At 37.4% G+C, this 23,675-nt stretch overlaps 2 protein-coding genes across 9 annotated transcripts in view; one reads left to right on the top strand and one right to left on the bottom strand.

The window, feature by feature from the left end:
• Nucleotides 1-23,205, top strand: part of LOC110372448 (uncharacterized) — a 42,040-nt gene extending 18,835 nt beyond the window's left edge. The window contains exons 2-5 of the mRNA XM_021329176.3: nucleotides 1,713-1,965; nucleotides 19,366-19,538; nucleotides 19,674-19,966; nucleotides 20,103-23,205. Of these exons, the coding sequence (XP_021184851.3) occupies nucleotides 1,713-1,965; nucleotides 19,366-19,538; nucleotides 19,674-19,966; nucleotides 20,103-21,702 (2,319 nt within the window). The 3' untranslated portion in view covers nucleotides 21,703-23,205. The remainder of the gene's footprint in view (nucleotides 1-1,712; nucleotides 1,966-19,365; nucleotides 19,539-19,673; nucleotides 19,967-20,102) is intronic.
• Nucleotides 1-23,675, bottom strand: part of LOC110381715 (E3 ubiquitin-protein ligase MYCBP2) — a 180,219-nt gene that overhangs the window by 103,643 nt on the left and 52,901 nt on the right. The window lies entirely within an intron of this gene.

The following is a 23,675-nucleotide window of genomic DNA, read 5'->3' as shown; positions in this document are numbered from 1 at the left end:
CTTCAAGCACATGAATAAAAAGTAGCCCGTACGTTATTCTGATATAATATAATAAAAGAAACAAATTATTACCTTCAGTTTTTCATCAAAACACGTTGTCTAGTTTTTGCGTGTAATATTTCCCATTTCAAATATTATTTAGATGCAAATAGACATGTTACTCCAGGCGAAATTCTTGACATGTTATAAAACACAAAGTAGGTATAAGAGCACAGAGTTCAAGAAGTCGGATAGAAAACAAATCGGATTGGTGTGGTCGCTTTGCATGTGTGCGTGTTTATTTTTATTCAGCTGCGCGCATGTGAGAGCGGACGTGTCATCTATTCGTTTCTTTGTGGCTGCATACTTTGTAGCTTTGAGTCCGAGCAAGCGGCAACTTATTCCACTTGTATTCCAAAATTTTACATTCACCACAATTAAGAAATTTAAAGGAACAAAAACACGACTGTTGTGTTTCGAAACGTCCATTGTTCTATTTATCTTGTGCGTTGAGTCATTTGTGTTATCTAGAGCAGAAGGCATGCTACGTCAACGACACGATAACAGATATTTCATGTTCAAGAAGCAGCCATGACAAATTCGAGTACGTCTCGTACAGAATGGGGAATGTTCCGATCACTTGATGGGACCACTCGTGATAACTGATGCACTGTGTAATTTGGTCAAGGCTAAGGCAAGGGGCGCACAGCGGCGCACTTCGCATCGAGCCCATGGAATAAACGATTCATGCAAATATGTAGTTTTTGAGAACGTGTTATTTCTTCATTTAAATAAAAAAATTGATTTTAGCCGCTTATCTTCCCAAACCGAGGGAAAAAAGGGATTTTTAGTACCGGTGGCCGAAGATCTCACCCAACGGGCAGCCGGCGGGTATTTTTACTATCGGCTGTCATAGATTTCCTACATTTATATGTCGCTGGCATACCGGCATACTCGGCATAGACCAGACGGCATGTGTGTAGTTAGCTTAAATCCTCTTGTTTAATTAACGGCGTATTTACTATCAAAAAATCTCATTTACTTGTTCATTGCACTTTTTCATCGTAGCCCATAGAAAACTAAAAAAATACGAAAATTTACCATAGATATTACGGCAGAAAAAAATGTGTGTGGACCAGGGCCTTACTGCTTTACGACAATCGGTTTTCATAAATCGTCCATTTTTCTGTTCGCTAGCTCCTATAGTACCGATCCAATGTGCGGCGCGGGCGCAGACATACTCCTCCCTAATATCATTTAATCAGCAGCCCGTATCCGTTGTACGTACATACGCCTCTAGTTGAAGGACCACCACAATCGCTATTACCCATAAATTACATTTTGGTGCACTGAGCTTTGGGTACAGTAAGAGTATATGTAGGTATAATATCAATACGCATGTCCTGACCACTGATTCAAATTACTCAATACCTTCGTGCTTGTGCTTTCACCGCAGAAAAATATTCAAATTGACGTGGGTTATGAACATGTAAATTGTAGATATAGAAAAACATTGTTATCGCTAAAACAAAGCTTCTGTTATGAACCACTTAGTATTGTTTAACGTCTTATACTAATAGGTTCACGTTTAACATAAACATGACCTAGTTTATTATTAAGTTCAATAATAAATACAAATACCTACCTAAATGAATAAGTAAGGTCCCACTGAAGTAACGTAGCGACAAGTAGTGCGTTGGATCAGTGAATGATTGAATAATTGTGGTTTGCAGAAACTGGACATTTTCGAGGGAGACCTGCCGGAGAGCACGACAGAGGTGGTCGTGGCCGGCGGCGGCGTGGTGATGTTCGCGAGCAACTCGCTTTCGCGGCTGCGCGACGCGCGGCGCGTGTACGTGCGCGGCGCGGAGATTGTGTTCGTGCGCGCGCACGCCGCCCACAGCCTGGACGTGCTGTCGCTGCACCTGCACGTGCAAGACTGCGGTGTCTTCCGCTTGGAAGAAAACGCTTTCCTTAACATCAAAGGTCAGTATGCTCCCTCTTCATAGTCTAATGCTACTGCGAAATGCCTGTGCCTGTGGCGATCGATTACGCTCCGCCCAACAATCATTTCTTTATGATAATATGAATGTAAACTATGCGCAGCGAGTTCATTGTGTAAGTACTTCTGTTGTATGCCATTGAATTGTTTGAGCGAAGTGTTGGCGAACTTAGAAATTGAGAACGCGAGATCTTCTCCTAATTAACCTACCTAGGTACCTACTCAAAGTTTGCAATTGTAATTCGGAAAAAAGTTGACATTTGAGACGTCTCGTAACGATTACGTATATAGTCACTTGCTTGGCAACTCTCACCGCAAACTGCATTTGTACACTTAGTTCCAGTACAGACGCCAGCAAGTCAACTTACCTGAAACTGTATAATTTTACCAAACAAACATTAACCTCCCACTGTTGTGGTTACTGTTATAGCCTATTTTTTTTTTCGTCCCACTTCTGGGCACAGGCCTCCTCTCACACGGAGAAGGATTGAGCATTAATCACCACGCTTGCTCAATGCGGGTTGGTGACTTCAGACTATATAGTCCAGGTTTGCTTAAGATGTTTTCCTTCACCTTTTTACCAGCCATTGTTGTCTAAGATATACTTTAGAAAGTACATACAAACATAGAAAAGTTGCATTGGTACTTGCCTGGACTGGAATCGAACCCACACCCTCATACTCGAGAGGTTGGTTCTTTACCCACTAGGCCACCACGACTTTTGTGTACTTGTGTGACTGTTGTGGTAAGGTTAAGAATCTATTGAAGAAATTAAAAAGATTGAGTAAGTGCTGTCGTCTGTGTGTAGGTACTGAATCAGTAGATGGTACACTATCAGCGCCTTTTATATTTTTGAATGTTGAAAAGAGTTACTTAATAGTTGATAGTTTGATACACGAGTATAGAGCGGCGTATGCGTCTGCGGCGTCACGGTAAAGATATGGACAATATGGAAACTAAGCCTATTGGCGGACATAACTACCTACGCTCCGTTGAAGCAATAGGGTTGTCACTTTTAATGATATTGGTGTTGTTCTTTTCATCATCAATCATCGAATTTAAATAACTACCTAGCTCACTTATACAAATACAATTTACTTAAATAGGTAATTTCATGGCTTCGGTTAATCTCAGCAAAAACGATAGTTTGAACACGAAAAACAATTTAATATTCACACATCTATAAAACTTTTATAATTACGGTGGCGTAACCTTTGCAAGTTTTGGTGGGAGTGAGCGAGCCGAGGTTGGACGAAAATGTTTCGGGCGTTAGTGTGGGTCCACACTGCAAGCGCGGTGACTGGAGCCTAGGCGGGCGCGGCGAGCGGTGGCGTCGGGTGGCCACAGTGAAGGCGCGAGCTCTTGTAGCGGTGTAACGTACATCAGGAGTGCAACACCTTGACTTATAGGAAATTGTTCTTTTATTTCACTCCATAACTTTCTTGTTATTGTGCGATTATTGTGGTGTGGATGTTTGCTTTGCCAGATCGGTGGTTTAGATTGAATTGCACTTATGAACGATTCAGTATTCACAGCCATTTTTTAGACAAACGAATATAAATGGACATACGCCGAACGACAAGATCGAACTGGTTTGTTACCCCCGCCGTCCGCGCATTGGGTCGCTCGATGACTAGGCCCGTAGTGTGGCCAGAAGGCGAAGATAGAAGCGTTTGAAACTTACGCTCGCTGTGTCGCTCGGTCCCATCGCACTAGGCTTCCGCCTTAGTCACTTCAATATGGACACAAAGGCGCGTTTCATATGTTTGATATTTCGCGCCCGTCGTCGCAACCGCGCTAGGCTCGCAGTGTGGACCCACACTATTGGAGCGGGCGCGCGGTTGTCGCTCGCCGCACCGACTCGCGCGCGATGGCGCGTGGACAAGGCTCAAGGACTTTTTACATAAATAAGTACTAATGATCAAACAAATAAACTACTGTGTCTTGTCAAAATCGACAACCTGAGGGGATGAGGTACGAGCCCACTGCGGGGCGCCGCTCATGTTTTCGCCGATACGAAAATGCGCAGTCAAGCAATGACAGTTTAAATTCGGCTACCATGACAACTACGTTTGCAATAAACAACCTAACAATCTAATACAAATAAATATTTGGAAAATAAATAAATTTTGTGAATGGAATCACATATTTAGCAGAGTTTAACGGTCATTATCATAATGTTCCTATTTTTTAAGACCGGTGGAAGGCGTCTAAAACCGTAATCTCACATCATACCTACGCTTAAAAACATTTTGTTGCAAGAGTAAAGCATCCACAGCACTCATGATCATCTTCCATGGAGCTAATTATATGCAGTAGGTACATTAAAATAAATGCACTTTCAGTAATTAAAAAAGAACTTATAGGATGTTATTACAAATATATTTTTTTATATTATTTTTGTGAATACGAAGGATAGACTGTCATCGGATGACAAAGCGACATGACCACTCGTCTCTACGGCGCGGAACACCGTCTGGCAGAAAGCAGAATTCATGAAATGATAATTGTCATTGAATTTTATAAGTTTTTTTTTTTACATTTCTCCTTATGTGCTTGATAAAGCCATATAATATGTAGTATTTGTACTTCGCTTTGGAATTTTTCTATCGTTTAGTGATAAAACATGTGTAGGTTATCTTTGAATATTTTGAGAATTAGCTGACGAAAATTTTTTCGAGAGGCAATTTCAAGCCTTTTTTGTGTAATATATGTGTTAGACTATTTTTTTAATAAGTTTTTTTCATATTCTCTGGTCAATATCGTATCCTCGACTACTCACTGTTAAATTTTCTGATCTACTTATAGAATGTATCCAGGCCTCATACTACCCAACGAAAAAACTAATGTTTTCGAAGTGCGGAGCCTTAATAAATTCTTCGTATTGATAAAGTAATTGTTGTTATTGTATTTACATTTATTTTTAGCTGTTCTTTATTTTGAACTGAGTTTTGAAATTAACCCTCTTATTATAAAACGCGGTATCAAATAAGTATCGGCTTTTGTACTACCTTTAATCCACCTTTAAGTACGACCAAAAACGTGATTACAAAACGCAGTTTATCGCAAGTCCTATTACTATCTGTAGTACAAAAGATAAACCATCGAGCCCCCTAGTTTAACTGCAGTACTTAGTCGACAAACGTCAAATTCCACATTATTTACTTTTGAGGTTATTTGTTTTGTGATGAAAAAAACGAAAGTGGATATAAATATGTGTGATTTGGAATACTTGGATGTGTTAGAATACTATTGAGAGTGTCCGGGGACCCAACAGAATGCGTCATCGACAAAATCTCTTCAAATTACCTGACGACAATTTTCGATATAAATATCGATTTACGTTTTTCGAAATAATAGTCAATTGAATGCATGATGATAATCCAGGATGATGATATGATGCTCAACTGGGCTCGCCATAAAGTAAGTAGCCTTTACAGTGCAAGTAGGTTGCCAAAACATCCTAAATAATTGTATAAGAGTCAAAGTTTTTATTATGGATGTTTGTTTATGTTCCACGCATAAACTACCACATAGATTTTGATGAAACTCCGAAAATATATCAGATTATCATACAGTCTACTGTTTATTTTCAGATTCAAGACTATTTTGGCGTTTTGCACGCCGTATCTCTGCCAGTCAAAATCAAAATCAAAATCAAAAATCGTTTATTCAAACTTGGCTGCAAGACAGCACTTTTTGAACGTCAGGAATTAACAATAGACAGCCCCCAAAACGCCCACCCTTCACCACTTCCTATGTGTTTTTGCTGGGAAGAAGAAGTGGCGCAACAAACTCCCCAGCAACACATGTCTGTCTGTAGGTTAGAAGAACCTTAAACAATGTTTGATATGTACATTTGTATACAATGTAATTTGTATTCCACAATAGAGGACAATATGCAATATTGACACAAAATTACAGTAAAAATTATTTATACACCACATGCTAGCTAGCACTCACCCTACATACCTTAACTAACTCAAGCATTTAATAAGTTTGATGAAAATAAAATTATAGCCTCCAATTATTTACACTGAATAGGATTTAAGGGAGTGCCCACCTACATGTGCTATTCTTTTGTAAACTAGTAAATTAGTAAATTAGACCGCTCAGCCAGAACATAAGCAAAATAAAATGAGTTTACAAAATTAAAAAAAAAAAAAAAACTAATATATAGTCAGTAAGACGACCTGGCACCACAAGCAGCACCCGTTCACGAGCATAACGCGAGGATCAGCCATCGCCCCCCTCGCGCATTTTTGAGGGAGGGAGGCAACCCGACCGCCGACGCTACCGCAAGCAGTGCCGTCTAAGGGAGCATGACGTACTCACTGCTACACAACTCAATATCAAGATCAAATTATCAGTTCTCGCGAAGTAGTGGTCCTTATTTACTAAAATCCAAAACAAAGAATTAATACAAAGAATGTATCTTGTCAATAATGTAAAAACATTAAAAAAAAAATAATAAAATAATAAATAAAAACAAAATAAATGTCATTGAGTCAAAGAGTTTAATGGGAGAAATTAAAATTATCCAAATAATATAGCTGTCTTGCGTTCATCATGGCGACCAACTATTTTTATCATTCAAATAATCATTGATGGTGTAGTATGCCTTTTTTATAAGAACAGCCTTAATTTGTACTTTGAATTTATTAAACGGCAGTTCTAGTAAGGGCAGAGGGAGCTTATTATAAAAACGAATACCTAAGCCCAGAAATGAGTCATGCACTTTATGAAGCCGGTGATAGGGTACACACAGTTTATGCTTATTTCTAGTATTAATGCTATGGACTTCACTTTTCTTGGTATATAAATGTAGGTTCTGTCTAATATACAGAATGTTGGCAAAGATGAACTGTGATGCCACAGTGAGAATACCAATCTCTTTAAACAACTCTCTGAGGGAAGTTCTGGTACCTAACTTGTATATTGCACGAATAGCACGTTTTTGGATAATAAATATGTTCTGTATATCAGCGGCTTTGCCCCACAATAGAATACCGTAGGACATGACGCAGTGAAAATAGCTGAAATACACTAATCGCGCAGTGTCGACGTCAGTGAACTGCCTGACTTTTCTGACGGCATAGGCAGCAGAACTAAGCCTTCCCGCGAGGCTAGAAATATGTGAACCCCACTGAAGTTTTGTATCAACTGTTATACCCAGAAACACGGTAGATGCAACGGTTTGAAGAACTTCGTTGTTTAGGATAACATTAGGACCTAGGTTTTTTACATTAGGCAAAGTGAACTTAATGCATTTTGTTTTTTTAGCATTTAGTACTAAATTGTTTGTTGTAAACCAGTGCGTAACTGTTGAGAGTGCACTGTTTACGTCGTCAAATTGCTCTCTATTTCTGTCAACTTTGAAGATAAGCGATGTATCATCTGCAAATAATACAACATCGCAGATATTTTTGAGGTGGTAAGGTAAATCATTAATGTAAACTAAGAATAAGAATGGACCTAATATAGAGCCTTGTGGCACGCCTAGCTGAACTGGAAGGCCTGATGATTTAGCACCATTTACATCTACACATTGCAATCTATGTTGCAGATACGATTCTATTACGTTGAGAGCTCCGTTTTGGACTCCGTAAAACCGTAATTTGCGTAAAAGTGTATCATGATGGACGCAATCAAAAGCTTTGGAAAGGTCGCAAAAGACTCCAATAGCATTTTGAGAATTTTCCCATGCGTTATAAATATGTTTTAAAAGTGCAACACCAGCATCTGTGGTAGAACGACCTTTGGTAAAGCCATATTGTTCTGTATGAAGGAGGCTATTTAAATTGAAATATCGTAGTAACTGCTTGAGTATTAACTTTTCGAAAATTTTACTAAAGGCAGGCAAGATAGAAATAGGTCTAAAATTACTAATGTCTGACTTATTGCCTGATTTAAATAGAGGTATGACTTTACTGTGTTTCATGAGGTCAGGAAAAACACCAGTGTCAATGCACTTGTTGAATATTATAGCAAGGTAAGGAGCAATGACGTCAATTATATTACCTAATAGTTTGATGGAAATGTCCCAAAATCCCCGTATTTTTAATTTAAGAGTTTTAAAACATTAATTACATCCATTGGAGTAACGTGCTCAAAACTAAACAAAGAATTACATTGAGGCACACTAGCACGCATAAGCTGTTCAGCGTCAGTTGAAGATGAATTTAAGGAGCGAGTCGTGGTTACAGGTATATCCGCAAAGAACTCATTAAAAGCTTTGGCTACATCAGCCGCATTACTAACAAGTTTGTCGTCCAGTTTAATCTCTAACTTGTTGTTCTGGTTCACTGACTTGCCAGTTTCATTATTTATAATTCTCCAGGTTGTTTTGATTTTATTTGAGGAGTTTTTAATAGAATCACTTAAAAATTTTGATTTTGCAAAATTACAGACCTTTTTAAATATTTTGGAATATTGTCTAACATAGTTTACAAAGTTATCGTCAAATTGACAAGTTTTCATACCGTATAACTCATATAGTCTCGCTCTACTTATATAAATACCTGGAGTGGCCCATTGGTTGAATTTGGCCGAGGTACCTTTAATATTTAAGGTTTTGGTCTTAAATGAAGAATTGAACTCATTCTGTATGACACCAAAGAGAGATGTATAATTGGTGTTAGGATCGTCATTAGCAAGAATAGAAGGTTCAAGATTTTTTGTAACATTACTTTTAAATCTAACACAACGACTAACTGAATAGGGTCTGCATTCTATTTTAAGTGGCTTAGTGTGAACTAACATGGGAAAACTAACTTTTTGTCCACAGTGGTCAGACGTAAGATGGTTGATGACTAAATCATTGGAGGCCTCAGTGTCACTAAATATGTTATCCAGACAGGTAGAAGTAGTGGCCGTAATTCTGGTTGGTTCAAAGAATATATTTACTAAGTTAAAAGACTTAAATAAGTTTAATAGTCTTATAGTTAAAGGAGAATCCTCCAAAATGTTAACATTAAAATCTCCACATATAATTTTACCTTTGGTGCTTGATTTTAATTTATTAAGTAAATCTTCAATGATTGATTCGAAATTGTTAAAGTCACCTAAGGGGGGCCGGTAAACGCAAACAATAATATAACGCTCAAGTTCCACGCAAGACAGCTCAATGGTGCGCTCGATAGAAAGACTATCTAAATCAGGGCGTTGTTTACATTTTAACATATTTGAAACCAAAACCAAAGATCCGCCTCGTATAGCATTCTTTCTTACAAACGCACTTTGCACAGTGAAATTACTATTATTAATAAATGAAACTTGATGTTCTTTTAACCAATGTTCAGTTAAACATAGAACATGAACATTATGGTTTTCCAAAATAAACTTAATTCTAATTCTTTGCCAGACAAGCCCTGCATATTTTGATGTACAACATTCAATAAATGCGGCCCATCCTTTGTCGCGCCTAATAGTTTAAACTACTGGGCGAATCAATAATTATGTTAGTATTACTACTAACAATATCCGAAGATACATCAGACGTACCTGTGTCAGTTTGTATACTATATGCTAAAATATTAGCAATATGTCTCCTACACCTAGCTGGTAAATACATTGAGTACTCTGTCAATTTAAAATCAAAAATATACTCATTTATGTCAAAATAAAGAATGGCATTAACAAGTTGACAAGTCCTATTATAAAGGAACATGTTCAAATCAAATATGTGCCTACTTTGATCAACGGAAAAGTTATAAGAATATGGCAGAGCACATAATATGAATTTAATGTCATTTAAATTTATTATTAGATTTACATAATCTAATAACTCTTTTCTACTTACTGCCAAGCTATCACCATAAATTAATATAACAGTTGAACCTGGGATAAGCTTAGACAACTTAATGTTCTGAACTAAGTGACTAAAACTGGCACCGGGTACACAGTGATTTAAAACATATTGCTGCGAACACTGATTGAAAATACTACCAATGCCTTGACCAAACTTATCTGAAAAAATATATGTTATTTTACTATTACTCACACTCGTAACCTTGTCTGAACATTCTTCAAATTGAGTGGCCAGGGTTGTGACAGACTGGGGCTCCTGTGAGGGTGACACACACTGTGGCACTTGTGTGGGTGTTACACGGTGGGCCTCAGATGTTGGGAGGCATGAACAGTTACACGAGATGTTATTTGTAAGCAAGTCATACTTCTCTGCATTTTGTATGACTAAGTCTACCAGCTCACAGGCCTCCTGCAAACGCTTTGTTAGGTCCTGCTGTGAATCTTCATACTTTTGGAAAATGTCCCTAATGGTATTTTCTTTAATACAAAGTTCAGCTTGTAAACGTTGGATGTCACTATCATACCTTGTCCTACTAATGTCCAATTGATGTTCACAATTATTTAAATCTTTAATTAAATTAATGTTCTTTCTTCTTAATATGTTATTCGATTTAAAAACTGTGTACTTTCTTAAAGTTTTCTTAAGTTTTTTGACAACCTTATTAATTTTTAAATATTTTTTAATTTTGTTGTGTGTATTACTTGTAATTTTATTCTGTACTAAAGTATCATTGGTCAAGTCAATTGTTATCATTGGCTGATTACAAGAACCGGACGCACTACCAACAAGCTCATCATACAGGCTGCAGGTGTTCGCAGACCGTTCACTGGACTTTGCAGACTCCAACTGAGTGATGGTGTTGTGGGCTCTGCTTAGCTCATGTTCCAGCTCAGAGATCCTTCTTAATGCCAGTTCATGTGTGTCGCTACACTCTTGCATGTTTGACACAAGTTGATTTAGGTGTTGATTTTGGTCGAGTAAATCCATATGTTCTATATGTAATTCAGCCAACTGGTTCTTAAGTTCAGTGTTCTTGTCTACAATAACCTTAACTTCTACCTCGCTATCATCCCGTTCTTGTAGCAGCTGTTTACACAGGTTTTTGCTAGTTTCCAACTCTTTCAACGTAGCCCTCAACTTTTCCTCAAATGCAGCTCTACGGGTAACCATGATGAATAGCTAACCCTGAGGCACCCTGGAATGTGAGAAGAGACAGCTAAGTGAAGGAAGAAAAAGAAAAGAAAGTCAGAAGTAAAGTTTATAAACAAAGGATTGGAGAAATATAATTAACATTAATACAGAGTTGAAGATTCTAAAGCTAATTAAAAGGAAAAGAGTATTCTGTATTGTTTAATCAAGTTTTAAGTACCTAAATTATGTACCTATTAGGTATAGCAACAAAACAACAACAAAATTATTAATAAAAAGTTGTTGAGGGTATATTTTTTCCTAATGTATCATTTGAAAATTGAAGTATTTTTAAAGTATTTCTTCACAAAATTTAATTTGTAATAAATTGTTGATAAGAAGTTAATGAGGGGTTCAAGATTTGAAATACGATCTTACAATGACCACACAAATCAGCTGATCTCGTTATGTAGAAGACATTTAAACTTATAATTGATGGGGCATATTTAGACGCAGCTTGAAAAAGATGTGGTTATTTAACATGTAAGTAATATATGTACAGCGCATAGAAAAAAATTGTTAAATGAGTGGACTGGGTATCTAATAAATAGAGAATAAGCAAATACTCCCCGGGTTTTATGTTCGTCTCGAACACTTTCAAATCCGTCCGTTGGGATGACAGCCAGTTTCTTTCCGATGGATTTCTATCGTTGTCTCGCAACGAAATCACTCACAAACATTTGTCCATATATTTAATCACTTAATTTACTGATTCTAAGGTCATTTACAATAATTAAATCACTAAAACTATTAAATTTTAAAATAAAATCTAGGACACATATTTTTCAATAATATGCAATGTTTGTAAAAGACTGGAAGCTTGCTAAAATGTACAAAAATGCCTAGACGAGAAAGGGAACAAGATTGTGTGATGAAGAACAGTGTCCAACATGTATCAGTGCATTGGACTGTATAAATAGACATCGGAATAAAATATAATTTTCTACTTTTATGTTGTTTCAAATGTTTCATTTTCTTTTGGTAATTTAATGCACACGATATTCTGTAAGTTATTGTGCACTTTATTTTGAAGAGGTTCTAATTAGATGCACAACGTCTTATTTAATCATTTAAATCGTGATGAAAACAATCCAAATTATTTCTAACCTAAAAACAAAACATAACTCGGATATGCGCGCTGACGTTCCGTTATACGCGCAAACTCGATAGTTGTTTAAAAGAGAATAATTGGATCATGTATATCGTTAAAAGATACTAGAAATATAAAATTACCTTTAAATAATAAAAAGTAATATTTTCAACTGCAGAGATATTTTTTTATTATCATAGTTATTTATTTTTCATCAAAATAGACTTAACAAAATAATGTAAAAAGGTACGGCGCATAGAATTCGGAACGGTTGAACGAATGATTTAAATATTTGTTGCTATAAGCAATCTGTGGATATTATTTGAACCATAGACAAATCGAAGTACTAAACAGTCTTCTCTTAGTCTACGTTTTGTAATAAGGATGTAAAGACTATCGTAAGTACCGTAACAAACCAAGACGTCTTTAGTCGGGTTTAAACCACTACTTGCGGCAGTTTTTATAATAAGAGGGTAAAAGTCTTTAGTTAACTACCTACCTAAACAGCTGGAGTTAGTAATTAAATAATAATAATAAATCATTTATTTCGGAAATTAGTTCCATATACAATGCAATCAATACCTTACATCGATTAAAACATAATAAAATATTAAAACATACAAAAATAAAACATATAAAAATAAAAGTTTATTAAATTAAAAACTCATTACATAAAAAATACCTATTGTTCATTAATATCTACAAATTATTAACAGAAAAATATTTTCGTCTGCTACGACACGACGACACGGAAATAAAATTAAACGCGACCACTCGTCTTGACGCGACACGCATCACTGAGAGCACAGCGAGCCGCTCTTAGAAGCCACGTCGGTGTGCATGTTTGTGTGAGTGAGCCGTTTCGAACGTTTGTTCGTAGTTTCCGAACTGCTCTACAAATACATACATTTAAACTGTGGCGGCGTGGTGCAGCAGCGCGTGCGTGCACAGGGAGACGCGCGGTGCGCATGCGATGATGTCGTAGCTTGGATCGCGGCCGGTTTGGGTCGGCGGCCCGATAGCAGCGAGACGCCGGATGGGTCCGATTATCAGGTCGTCGGCCAATATTCAACTAGATGGACGACGTTCATTATTTTATTGTAGTGATTGTGCTTCCAGTGTACTGGAAGCTGAGATGCGGCCGCTAGATGCCTACTTCAAATGCGGGGCATCTTTATTGTACACTCGTTGATAATAAAGAACACATAACAAACCTAGTTGCCAAGACATGCTACGTTAATACGATTATCTAAATATTTAACACTAGCTGTTTTCCCTCCGTTTCACCCACGACCCGGAGGAACATCTGCCTGTACCGGGATAAAATACAATACCCTATGTTACTCGAGTATTGTGTAGTTTTCCAACAGCGAAAGAGTTTTCAAATTGATTCCGGAGCCTTTACGGTATAAACAAACAAAAAACTTTCTTGTTTATTAAATACTAGCTTCTGCATGCAGTTTTTTTACCTCTACCGTATAAAATATTGCATATTTATGTTTCTCGGGGATAATTAAGCTTTCCAACTATCGGTTCAGTGGTTTAGGAGCTTTTAAGTAGATGATACAAAGAGACAACAAAAAAGTGTCGTATTAGTTATATGAGTATCGATTCTGATCGATATTCATTTATTATATTAATCCATGTAGAAACTAGCGTAGGGGCTGTAAGTGGACTGCTTCCAACAAAATACGTACCGTTAGCGTTTTTATGTTACAGGGTCATTTCAAGTAAGTTTTTGTCTTTTGTCTACTCGCATTTAAATACTTAATAAAAAAATACAACAATAATAGTAAGTACATCAGAAAAAGTTTGCGATCACTTCGAAAAACTGAAATCTTTTTGTTACTGTAGATTATATTATGATTTTTTCTTCTTTTTAGATTCGTTTAAAAATAAAGAATTATAACATTAAACAATGATCCCGTTGTTTTTTCATATAAAAAGGCTTTCAGTACTAGCTTACGCTCATTCAGAAATCTGATTTAGTCAATCATAAGCGATTCAAGATATTTTTCGAGGAAAGTTGTGATTGAAAACATGCCAAGAGGATTATCAGAGGTTTACGAGCTAGAATAGTAACTTTGAGGGAAGAAGGATACACCACGAGAGTAATAGCTCGCAGACTTGCTATATCCCAATCCTGTGCTTAATGTGAACAAAGCTATTGATATACCTAGTCACAAAATATTGATTTATTATTAGAAATAAAGTTGAACAGGACTCGGCTTCTATGCGATCTCAAAACTATTTACGGTGGAAGAATTGCGTAGAGACTTGGCTTTTTAGGGTTCCGTACCCAAAGGGTAAAACGGGACCGTGATAGTTAGAGAGGTGACATTTTTATGGATGATGTATTTCTGTTGCCGCTATAACAACAAATACTGAAACCTAGACTAAAATAAATATTTCGGGGTCTCCCATACAACAAACGTGATTTTTTTGCTCGATATCCATAAATATATATAGAATATTAGTTTTGATGGTACGGAAACCCACATGCGCGAGTCCGACTCGCACTTGGCCGGTTTTATTACGTTTAATGTTTTTGGTGGGATCTAATTTATTTTTTGTAGGTCTCTCTCTTTTCTAAGTGTATTAAAAATTAAACTAACTTACATGCATCTAACTAAATATATAACAAACTAAATATGTACATCTAAAGTAGCACGTAAACAACTAAGTTTTTTAATAAACTAAAAACGTTTCGAAATTGCCGAATTTTCGAATCGAATATCTTTTAGAATCATAGAGGTTTATTTCAGAGATATTTTTTTTTTCTAAAGTACTACCAATACTCTATGTAACGAAACCATAGTGCGATTTAGACCATTTTAACCTAGCTTTTTTATTCATAACTAGCTTTTGCCCGCGGCTTCGCTCCCTTCAACTGACTTCTCTACTTTACCTTATTTTTTTTCATAAGAACCTTCTCTTGACAATAACAAACACAACAAAAAAAGAATTAGCCAAATTGGTCCAGGCGTTGTTGAGTTATGCGCTTACCAACACATTTTGCGATTCATTTTTATATTATAGATGTATGTATATTTAATACATAATAACAATATACCACACTAACAATAAAACAAATAGTAACACTTTGTACATAAATAAAGAACAAAGTTATCAATGCAGTCAAAATTCATAGGTACACAATGTTCTTGAAAAACCGCAAATATAAACATATTTGTTTCCTATTATTTACTACTAGCTGTTGCCCGCGACTTCGTCTACGTGGGCAATGTAGAATTTCCAATTTTCCAATTTCGTTCATTTAATCGTTCATTGCTCATCCCTCGTAGATGATAGCGTGATAATATATAGCCTATATGTTGAACCGGCCCCCAGGTAATAGTCATGCAAAATTTGATTTAAATCCATGCAGAACTTTTTGAGTTTATCCGGGACAAACATACAGACAAACAGATAAACAGACATACAGACAAAAATTCTAAAAACTACATATTTGGGTTCAGAATCGATTATGGATCACCCCCCAAGTATTCTTAAAAAAAAAAATTCCATGTACAGTTTTGACTTTCCTATCATTTTATTATATGTATAGAAAGTATTCAAGTTATTAAGGTTTTTATAATTGTCCCTTTATATGCAGCTAATGTTGGTGCCTTTGAAGGTTCTAAGTTTGTTAGAAGTACCTTAGATTTTTGATGATCGGTCAGTGAGTGAGTCAGTCAATGATTGTCAGGCGGCGAACGAATCGAATCCTAGGGCGTCGCACACTTATCCGAGCCGAACGTGCGTAAATTCACGGTGCGCATATCAGCCAGCGTGGCTCGGTACCCAATTCTTCTCTGTTACATTTTATGTTAGACCTAAGCTTTTCATACATTTTCGATTACTGATTATGACAGATGAATTCTCGCTTTGTTAAATTGCAATTAAAAACTTACGTAATGCCATGGCGAATTACGAATGCGTATTAACATTAGAATGTTGGTCACTTTTTTGACATGATGTTTTCATGGGTTTACGGTTGAACTCCGCCGATTCTGGAGACGGTTCCTTATCCGCGAAGTTGGCCTTTTTCAGAACGGGGGTAAAACCGCGGGAATCAACAATCGGTTTATAGGGACCGGTAGACTTTAACCACCGATGTTTTGACTCACCTTTTGATGAAATAGACCGGTGTCCAATTGTTTCGATAAATCAGAAGATGTTTTACGGAATCGGACCAGTGACTTATTGGAAATTATCCCATTTAAAAAGCAAGAGCGGTTGTGGCTCCTGGATAACGAACACGTGATCGACGTGTCATTCTTCATCGAGTGGGTGCAAAGTTGGTGCAGTGTACGTGCTAGCGTGGTGACGCCACCTAATCATACGATCACCTCCTGTTCAACTTCTACAGGGAATGGACACTCTTTCAAAAGAGGATTAACTCTCAAAACAATGAAGCTTTCCTAGATCAGGTTTTTAATCATGAATGATCAAAAACAAAATGTAAGAGCGACATTAATTTATGTTATTTGAACAATAAAGAGCTCGCAAACAGAGGTGGATTGGCTACCTGCTAGCCTAGTTTAGTTAAGCGATGCGTAGTCGATAGTTGCTAGTTTGGGAAGTATGACAAAAATGATTGAAACATGAAATTATAAGAAGTTATTAGTATCTAGCTTGTCGGCTTACTGACGCATTCATACAAGAAGCTAGACTGCAACAGTCTGTAATGATTTCGTTTTCGGCGTCCAAACATACTATGAATAACGAGGAATATTTAGTGTAATGCATAGCGAGCGTGTCATAAGGCGCGATGTTGCAACATGTCGCCATGTGGAGCGAAGCTGCGCACTGCACATACGCACATGACGCACGGCGCCATCGCCGCATAGCTACAGCTGACAAATAATAAAAATATGCTGTGACCATTCACCCAAGCTAAGATCAGACTAGGCCATTAGATCAACGACCGGCTGTTCAAAACTAGCTGAAATCGATAGCTTCTCACAAGTAAGAAGCAATGCTTGCTCTCTGTTAGGGATTGAGGTGTCTAACAAACATCTTCATTTCAACAGTTGTTTCAGCAGATGCGATCAATTGTATTCCTGCGAATAACATCTTGTAATACTGCCAGTATTAATTCAATTATGATCATCCAAAAAAATCTTAAGTTGTTTTTGATATGCATAGCCAGACGCTGTAAACGTTCAATAAATGTTAGTGTTGTATTGACTAGGTATATATCTGGAGGCAATTTTATCTGAAGTGAATAAGAATTTTTAAGCAAATAAATAATAATGCCTCATACACTCACTTTCTTCCAATATTGATTAAAAATAATAGTGTACATGACACCTTCATCAAGTAGTGAATTTCTAAAATAGCCACAAAAGTGGTTGTTTTAAGGTTTAAAATTGTTTGTATGTACATAACATCATCATCCATGCATAGAACAGCGAAACTCTAAAAATCTACTTTGAACGATAAAGTGTTGGGTTGAATAACATCACCTGGACCTACATGTTTGAGGTTTCTCAAAATAGACTGTATGTAATATTATTATATGTATTAAAGCGAGGCAGGCATCGAGTGCGGACTAACTACAGTCACCGCCTGTGTCCGGGGAGAGTCCGCGCTCGTAGCCCCGCCTGTCCGCCAGAATGGTACAACCAGACATAACTCTCTAAATTGTCAAAAAATGATGTCAATAAATTGCAACACGGAATCACGGAGACTTGTTACATGGCTTTTGTAATAAGCTAGTTATTAAGTAAATCTAAAAAGCTAGTTATTAAACCAATAACGCGCCTATATTTGGCAAGTTGTACAAAGTTCGAGCAACATTACACACGGCGTGGCCAGCGCGCGGCTGGATGACTAATTCTGGACTATTTCTGCGTCGTCGCCGTTCATAAACACCTACATTATGTATGTATGTGTATTTGAGTGGTTTTGCATCGCATTTCTGTCCAATAATTCGTTGCTCAATTATGAGCTTAGCACGTGTACCTACGGTTTTGTTAAAACGTTTTTACAGAGATGAGCTGTCAACTAATCTCCTGCAACTGTTCCGCCTCATAAATATTTTCTTAAAACGATACTTGTTATTTCCAACGGTTTCAACCGCGTCTCCAGTATACTTATGTTAAATAACCGAATAAAATTAAGGATATCTATAATACTACCTAAATTGTTGAAATGTTTGCGAAGACAATTACAGCTGTCTTCATCTTCATATACCGAATAATCTGCGAATAATTCATTCACTTTTCAATAAATCAAAAATCCGACTAGAAGTTCCTTCTCCGTAAGTGTTATGTCTTAAATTAAGGGACCTTATAATGTGGTAGGAACGTTACGTAGGTTACTGGAACCAGTTCCATTGGTTCTAATAAAATGTTTTCTCGATTGGTATCTGGACCGCTGAGCAAGGCCTCTTGAAATAAGCAAACCGCTTTACATCGCACTAACAGCACGTATCGAAGGATCTTGCCTGCTGGTTGCCTTACTCATTCAATTCAACTTAAACACTGTTATCAGAGTTTTATGCGCTTGTTAATGTATCGTATTTAGAAAGCTCACATTGTAAGTATATTATTACAATATTTAAGCCCACTCGGTTGTAAACTACAAAAGACGTGTGTGACGGTGTGAGTAGGTATCTTCCAGCCGTGCTCCAGTAGTGCGCATGCTATGTGGAATCCTTGATATCACGATATTAAGGCCATTTATAACATTACATACATGGGTAATACCCTCAGGACTTAATACATGAACTGTAAAAGAGCGCCATTTCGCCAGTACGAGGATTGCTTCTAAAAATACACTATTTCCCCGACTCGATATTAGTGTGCCGCAGCATAATGACTCATAATGACAGCAAAGTTGACTGAACGGAGATTCTTTTAAATATAATTTAAAGAATAGGAAAACACGTGACAGCCTTGAGCAGATTTTGATTCTGATTACTGGCAGCAGAATTAATTAAAGGATCGGAGGCAGAAAGTTTGTCAATCACTCATTCTGGGTGAATAACAGATTTTATGACACCAGGCCTTAACGACTATTTCATATTAGAAGCCGATTTCGGACATATTTAGTAAGGACAAGGTTAGGCTCTACTATGCTATGTATGGGGATGCTAATAAGCTTCTAAGCTTACCTGAATGTCGACAATTATTAAATGCAATGTGAGCGCATTTGATCTCAAATATGCGAATCCATTAAGCTTCACATTTGATGGTTACTATTGTAACGAGCAATTTTCAGTATTCGTTGGACAAATTGTTGTTTGGCCTTCAAAAATATTAACAAAACATTGTTGGTTGATTGCAGGTCCACTTTCGGTAACAATTGAAAATTGTGAAACTGTGTCAACGGAAGGACCGGCTTTCTCGTGGCTGCTTTACATGAACATAACGAACGTCGGCACGCTGCAGCTCGGAGCGGGCTCCTTCACTCTGGACCCCTCCGCCAGCAACGTTGGCGAGCACGGTCCTGGGATGTCGGTCAGTATTTCGCCATTTCAACAACTACCAGCAAAACAAGGCAAAGCGAAATATTTAAGTGCACAAGCGAATGCCGCCACCTTGCAACAAAAGGAACCAAACCACCATTCTTACATAGCACCCTTTATATTGCAGATCAGGATGAAAAATATAACCGTGCCCGCCATACCCGCACAGACCTTCGGATCGTCAGCCGCCGAAATTATACTGGACAACATCAAGATAAACGAGATATTCGGAGGTGCCTTCTCCGCCAACACATACAATGTTGTAATGGCCCTCAACTCCTCAATCGAAAATATCGATGAAGATGCTTTTTCACAACGATCACTGATCAACAACTTATACTTCTTTGGATGTAAAATTCAAAAAATTGCTTCGAGAGCTGTTCAGTCGGCAGTTGGAAATCTGAATATTTCAAACACTTTGTAAGTATTATTTATGAATATGATACTTAAAATTATTCAATATCCAATGCTACTTGTAAAAAAAAATGTTTTATGACACGAGTCTTCTTAAAGATTACTTTCTGCTTTTTTTTTAATTTCATTTTTAATCTTCCAGGATTGAAAACGTGGTCGCAGGAGCAATAAACATAACAGTAGCGTCGGTTGTTATCAAAGATACTGAGTTCAATCAGCTCGCGGAGCAAAGTATAGAACTTTCTTCTTGGAATAAGCTGCACATGGAGAGGAATTCATTTGATGTGCTCGTTCCTAACGCCATCATAGCTTTGGAAACAATGGCACACGAACAATCTGGACATCATTTAACTTTTATTGAAAACGAAGTGGAGACGGCTCACCCTAATAGTCTTAAATTCATTGGCCAAGCTCAGGCACACCAAGCTTCATCAGTGGTTTATAAAGACAATTACTACGGACAAACTTGTTATTGCAATATAAGCAACTGGCTGTCTGACGTGTTAGCTACTGAATCAGTTGAACCCTATAAGGCAGAGAGTTACTGTACTGTGGACGAGTTCTTGGCTCGTTGTTTTAACGAACCCGAACAAAATATACTGTTTGACAAGTTCTTGGACGGAGTTTGCCAAAAAGATTCGCCTACGTTCCACTGTGAATCTTACATCCGAAAAGCTGATGGAACTTCAACTGAAATAAAAAATCCTAGATTTCCTCATAAAAACAAACATGAACAAATGATTAGCGACCGTGACAAGAAAGTGATCGGGATTGTCATAGTAACCTGCTTAGGTTGTGTAGTCATTGTCATGATAATAAGCTTCATAAGATGGTTGCGCCGCAAGGGCTATTGTATTAACGTGAAAAACTTACTAATTTCATCTAACTCGTCATGTGGGGCATTTTGCGAGCGGATTTGTTCGTGTGGAGTCGTCAATACGCTGGACAATGCAAGATCTATTTCCCGACTGTCTGTCAATGAATATTCTGAACGACATTGCTTAAATGAACCAACAAGAGTTCAGGACATTATCCAGGAATCGATTTTGCAAGATGAACTGGTCCCGACAGAAGATAAAACTACTCAAACTTTACCTGAAGAACTCACTAAAGAACTGTTGGAAAATCTAAAAGAGAGATTGGAGAGTCCTGAAAATTACGTGGAAGCTCGTGAGACCATTGAACACTTATACGTGCTTACTAAGTTAGAAGAAAATTGCAACACCATTGTTCCAAAACTTATCAACGTGGAAGAGAATATATACGAATTGCCCTTTCAGAACACTACTCCTCGCATTGGAAAGAACAACAAACAGATGATTAGTATTGGCACTCGTACGCCGTCACTTGACAAGCTGCTGCCTTTATCACCGTATAATAGGCAAACTGCTTTAGTACATGAGTATTTTGAACCAAAAGATTTCGCTGTCCACCTATATGCCGAAATTGCTAATAATGAAAAAGAAAAGAGGACACTACTGGGCAATATGCCCGACGTTGTCGGAGAGCAAGCGGCGCCACGTGGACCCTACCTCCGAGCTGTACGTGAAAAAATGAATTCGTCTTCTGGATCCCAAGCTAACCCCCTGTGTAAATCACTGAATAGCTCAAACGGATCGCGGTGCATGTCCACCATTAAATCAACATCTTCTAACACGTCAGCGAAAATGCTGAACCGTCCTTTGCCAGAGAAGCCGAGTTCGATAGACCCGGGCGAGGGCACGTCCTTCAAGCTCGGTTGAGTTTTAGGCAATGCGCAGCCGGCGCCAGCGCATAGCGGCGGGAGCCGGCCCGGGCGTCCCCGCGGAGAGCCGCCTTGAGGTGAGGACTGCCACACGGACCCGGACCCCTGCGTAACGAGCTAACCGGGCGGATCACAACGACGCGACTATCGAGATGATGCTTAAACATTTCTTTGCTGTGATATTAATTTTGATTATTTTTATTTGTATAATTACTTTTGAGTGATGTGTCGTGCCAGACACTGCTGTATGTTTATTTGTAAATAATTTATGAGTTGTAATTAATTGTAAATGTTGAGCCGCGCGAAAACGTGATCTTTTGATATTGTACGAGCCTGATACGTTTCGATTCAGATTAACAATGCTTTGCCTAATCATTATGTACCTCTATGTTAATGCTTTTTAATAAGAACGTATAGTCGCCATTTTTATAAATGTTATGATCACGGAGGAAGGCAAGATAGCGGAGATGCCATAGGAAAGGTCAGTCAGGCGTCTTTTTTTAGGTCAAACCAATGTACGGTAGGCGCGATCAGTTACTAAACGTGCGTGAGAATCGTCCAGGTTTCTTGCCAAATCAAAACCAATCTGCCAAATCTGTTAAAGATTGGTCTTGATTGATTGGTGATTTCAATTTGGAAACATTTGGCGGGTTCCATAGAAACCCACATTTAAGTTCACAACTTTCTTTGGATATTTTGCACTATGACATGTCCGCTTGTCATTTTGTTCTTCATGGTTATGATACAAAGATTTTTCTAACGACAGCTTCGCAAGAAAATACAGAAACTGATATTCTTAATGAAATGGTCTTAAATTATTTAAAATAATGTTTTGAAAGACAATTTGTAGGCAAATATCCACACATAATCTGAAAAAAAATGCATATGTATATATATTAGCATAATAAAGTTTGCATTTACTGTCAGATCATCAGTTTTAGCATATTTAAAGTTGTTGTAAGATGGTTTGATGATAGTACGACTACGAGTAGAAGTCACCTTAGCTGTCGTCCCTAAGGTTAGTGAATCCTTTTAAAAGCATTCTTATTTAAAATTATACTATATTAAAATGAAATTTGAAAAGTATTTATTTAAACATTTACATGTTAAAGTATACACTATACCTATTTATGAATGGACTTTCCATAGAATGTACCCTTGTATACTGTGCTCAATGAATATCATCTAGGCCATTTAAAATGTTCACGAATATCCTATTTACTGTAGTCCTGAATCTGTCCTACGTACTTTATATCGAAATGTTAATATATATTAAATAATATAGAACATAGAATAAGTAAGAAATAGATTTAATATTGTAATCATTATTGACGTGACACTGATTAGACTTTGCCATAAAACGAAACAGTCATTATCTATATGTTGTTGTAATGAGAACGATAATATGTTATTCTTAGAGCAGATTATGAGGACTTCTTAAACAAAGAAGACATGTTATTCCATTTATGTTCCACATTAAATAAATGTTGATTGTCGAAGAGTTGCTTTATTTTAAGTGTGCTTTTTTAGTGTTAACATATTGATTAGGGTTAATAATGTCTTAATCATCAACCACGTGCCTGTAGCCCCAGTACAACAACGGACTACTTATCGAAATAATTATAGATAATTCAGTAGTTGCATCAGGATGGAATTTGGTGTGGACAAATGTGCAGTCATGCATGTAAAGCGAGGAGGAATTGTGGAATCTGAGGGAGTACAACTCTCAGATTCTATAAACCTGAGATCACTCTCCGCAAACGATACATATAAATACTTGGGTATGGCGGAGGGGTTAGGCATCAATGTGGCTGTCATGAAACAATCATTACGGGAGCGTTTCTTTGGCCGCCTGAATAGGGTTCTAAAAAGTTCCTTATCGGGCGGCAACAAGGTTCGCGCCTTTAATGGTTGGGTTATGCCTGTCCTGATGTACTACTTCGGCATACTCAAATGGACTCAAACTGAATT

Source organism: Helicoverpa armigera, chromosome 1, assembly GCF_030705265.1.
Source record: "Helicoverpa armigera isolate CAAS_96S chromosome 1, ASM3070526v1, whole genome shotgun sequence".
Taxonomy (NCBI): Eukaryota; Metazoa; Arthropoda; class Insecta; order Lepidoptera; family Noctuidae; genus Helicoverpa; species Helicoverpa armigera.
This window is presented reverse-complemented; position numbering and strand designations above follow the sequence as displayed.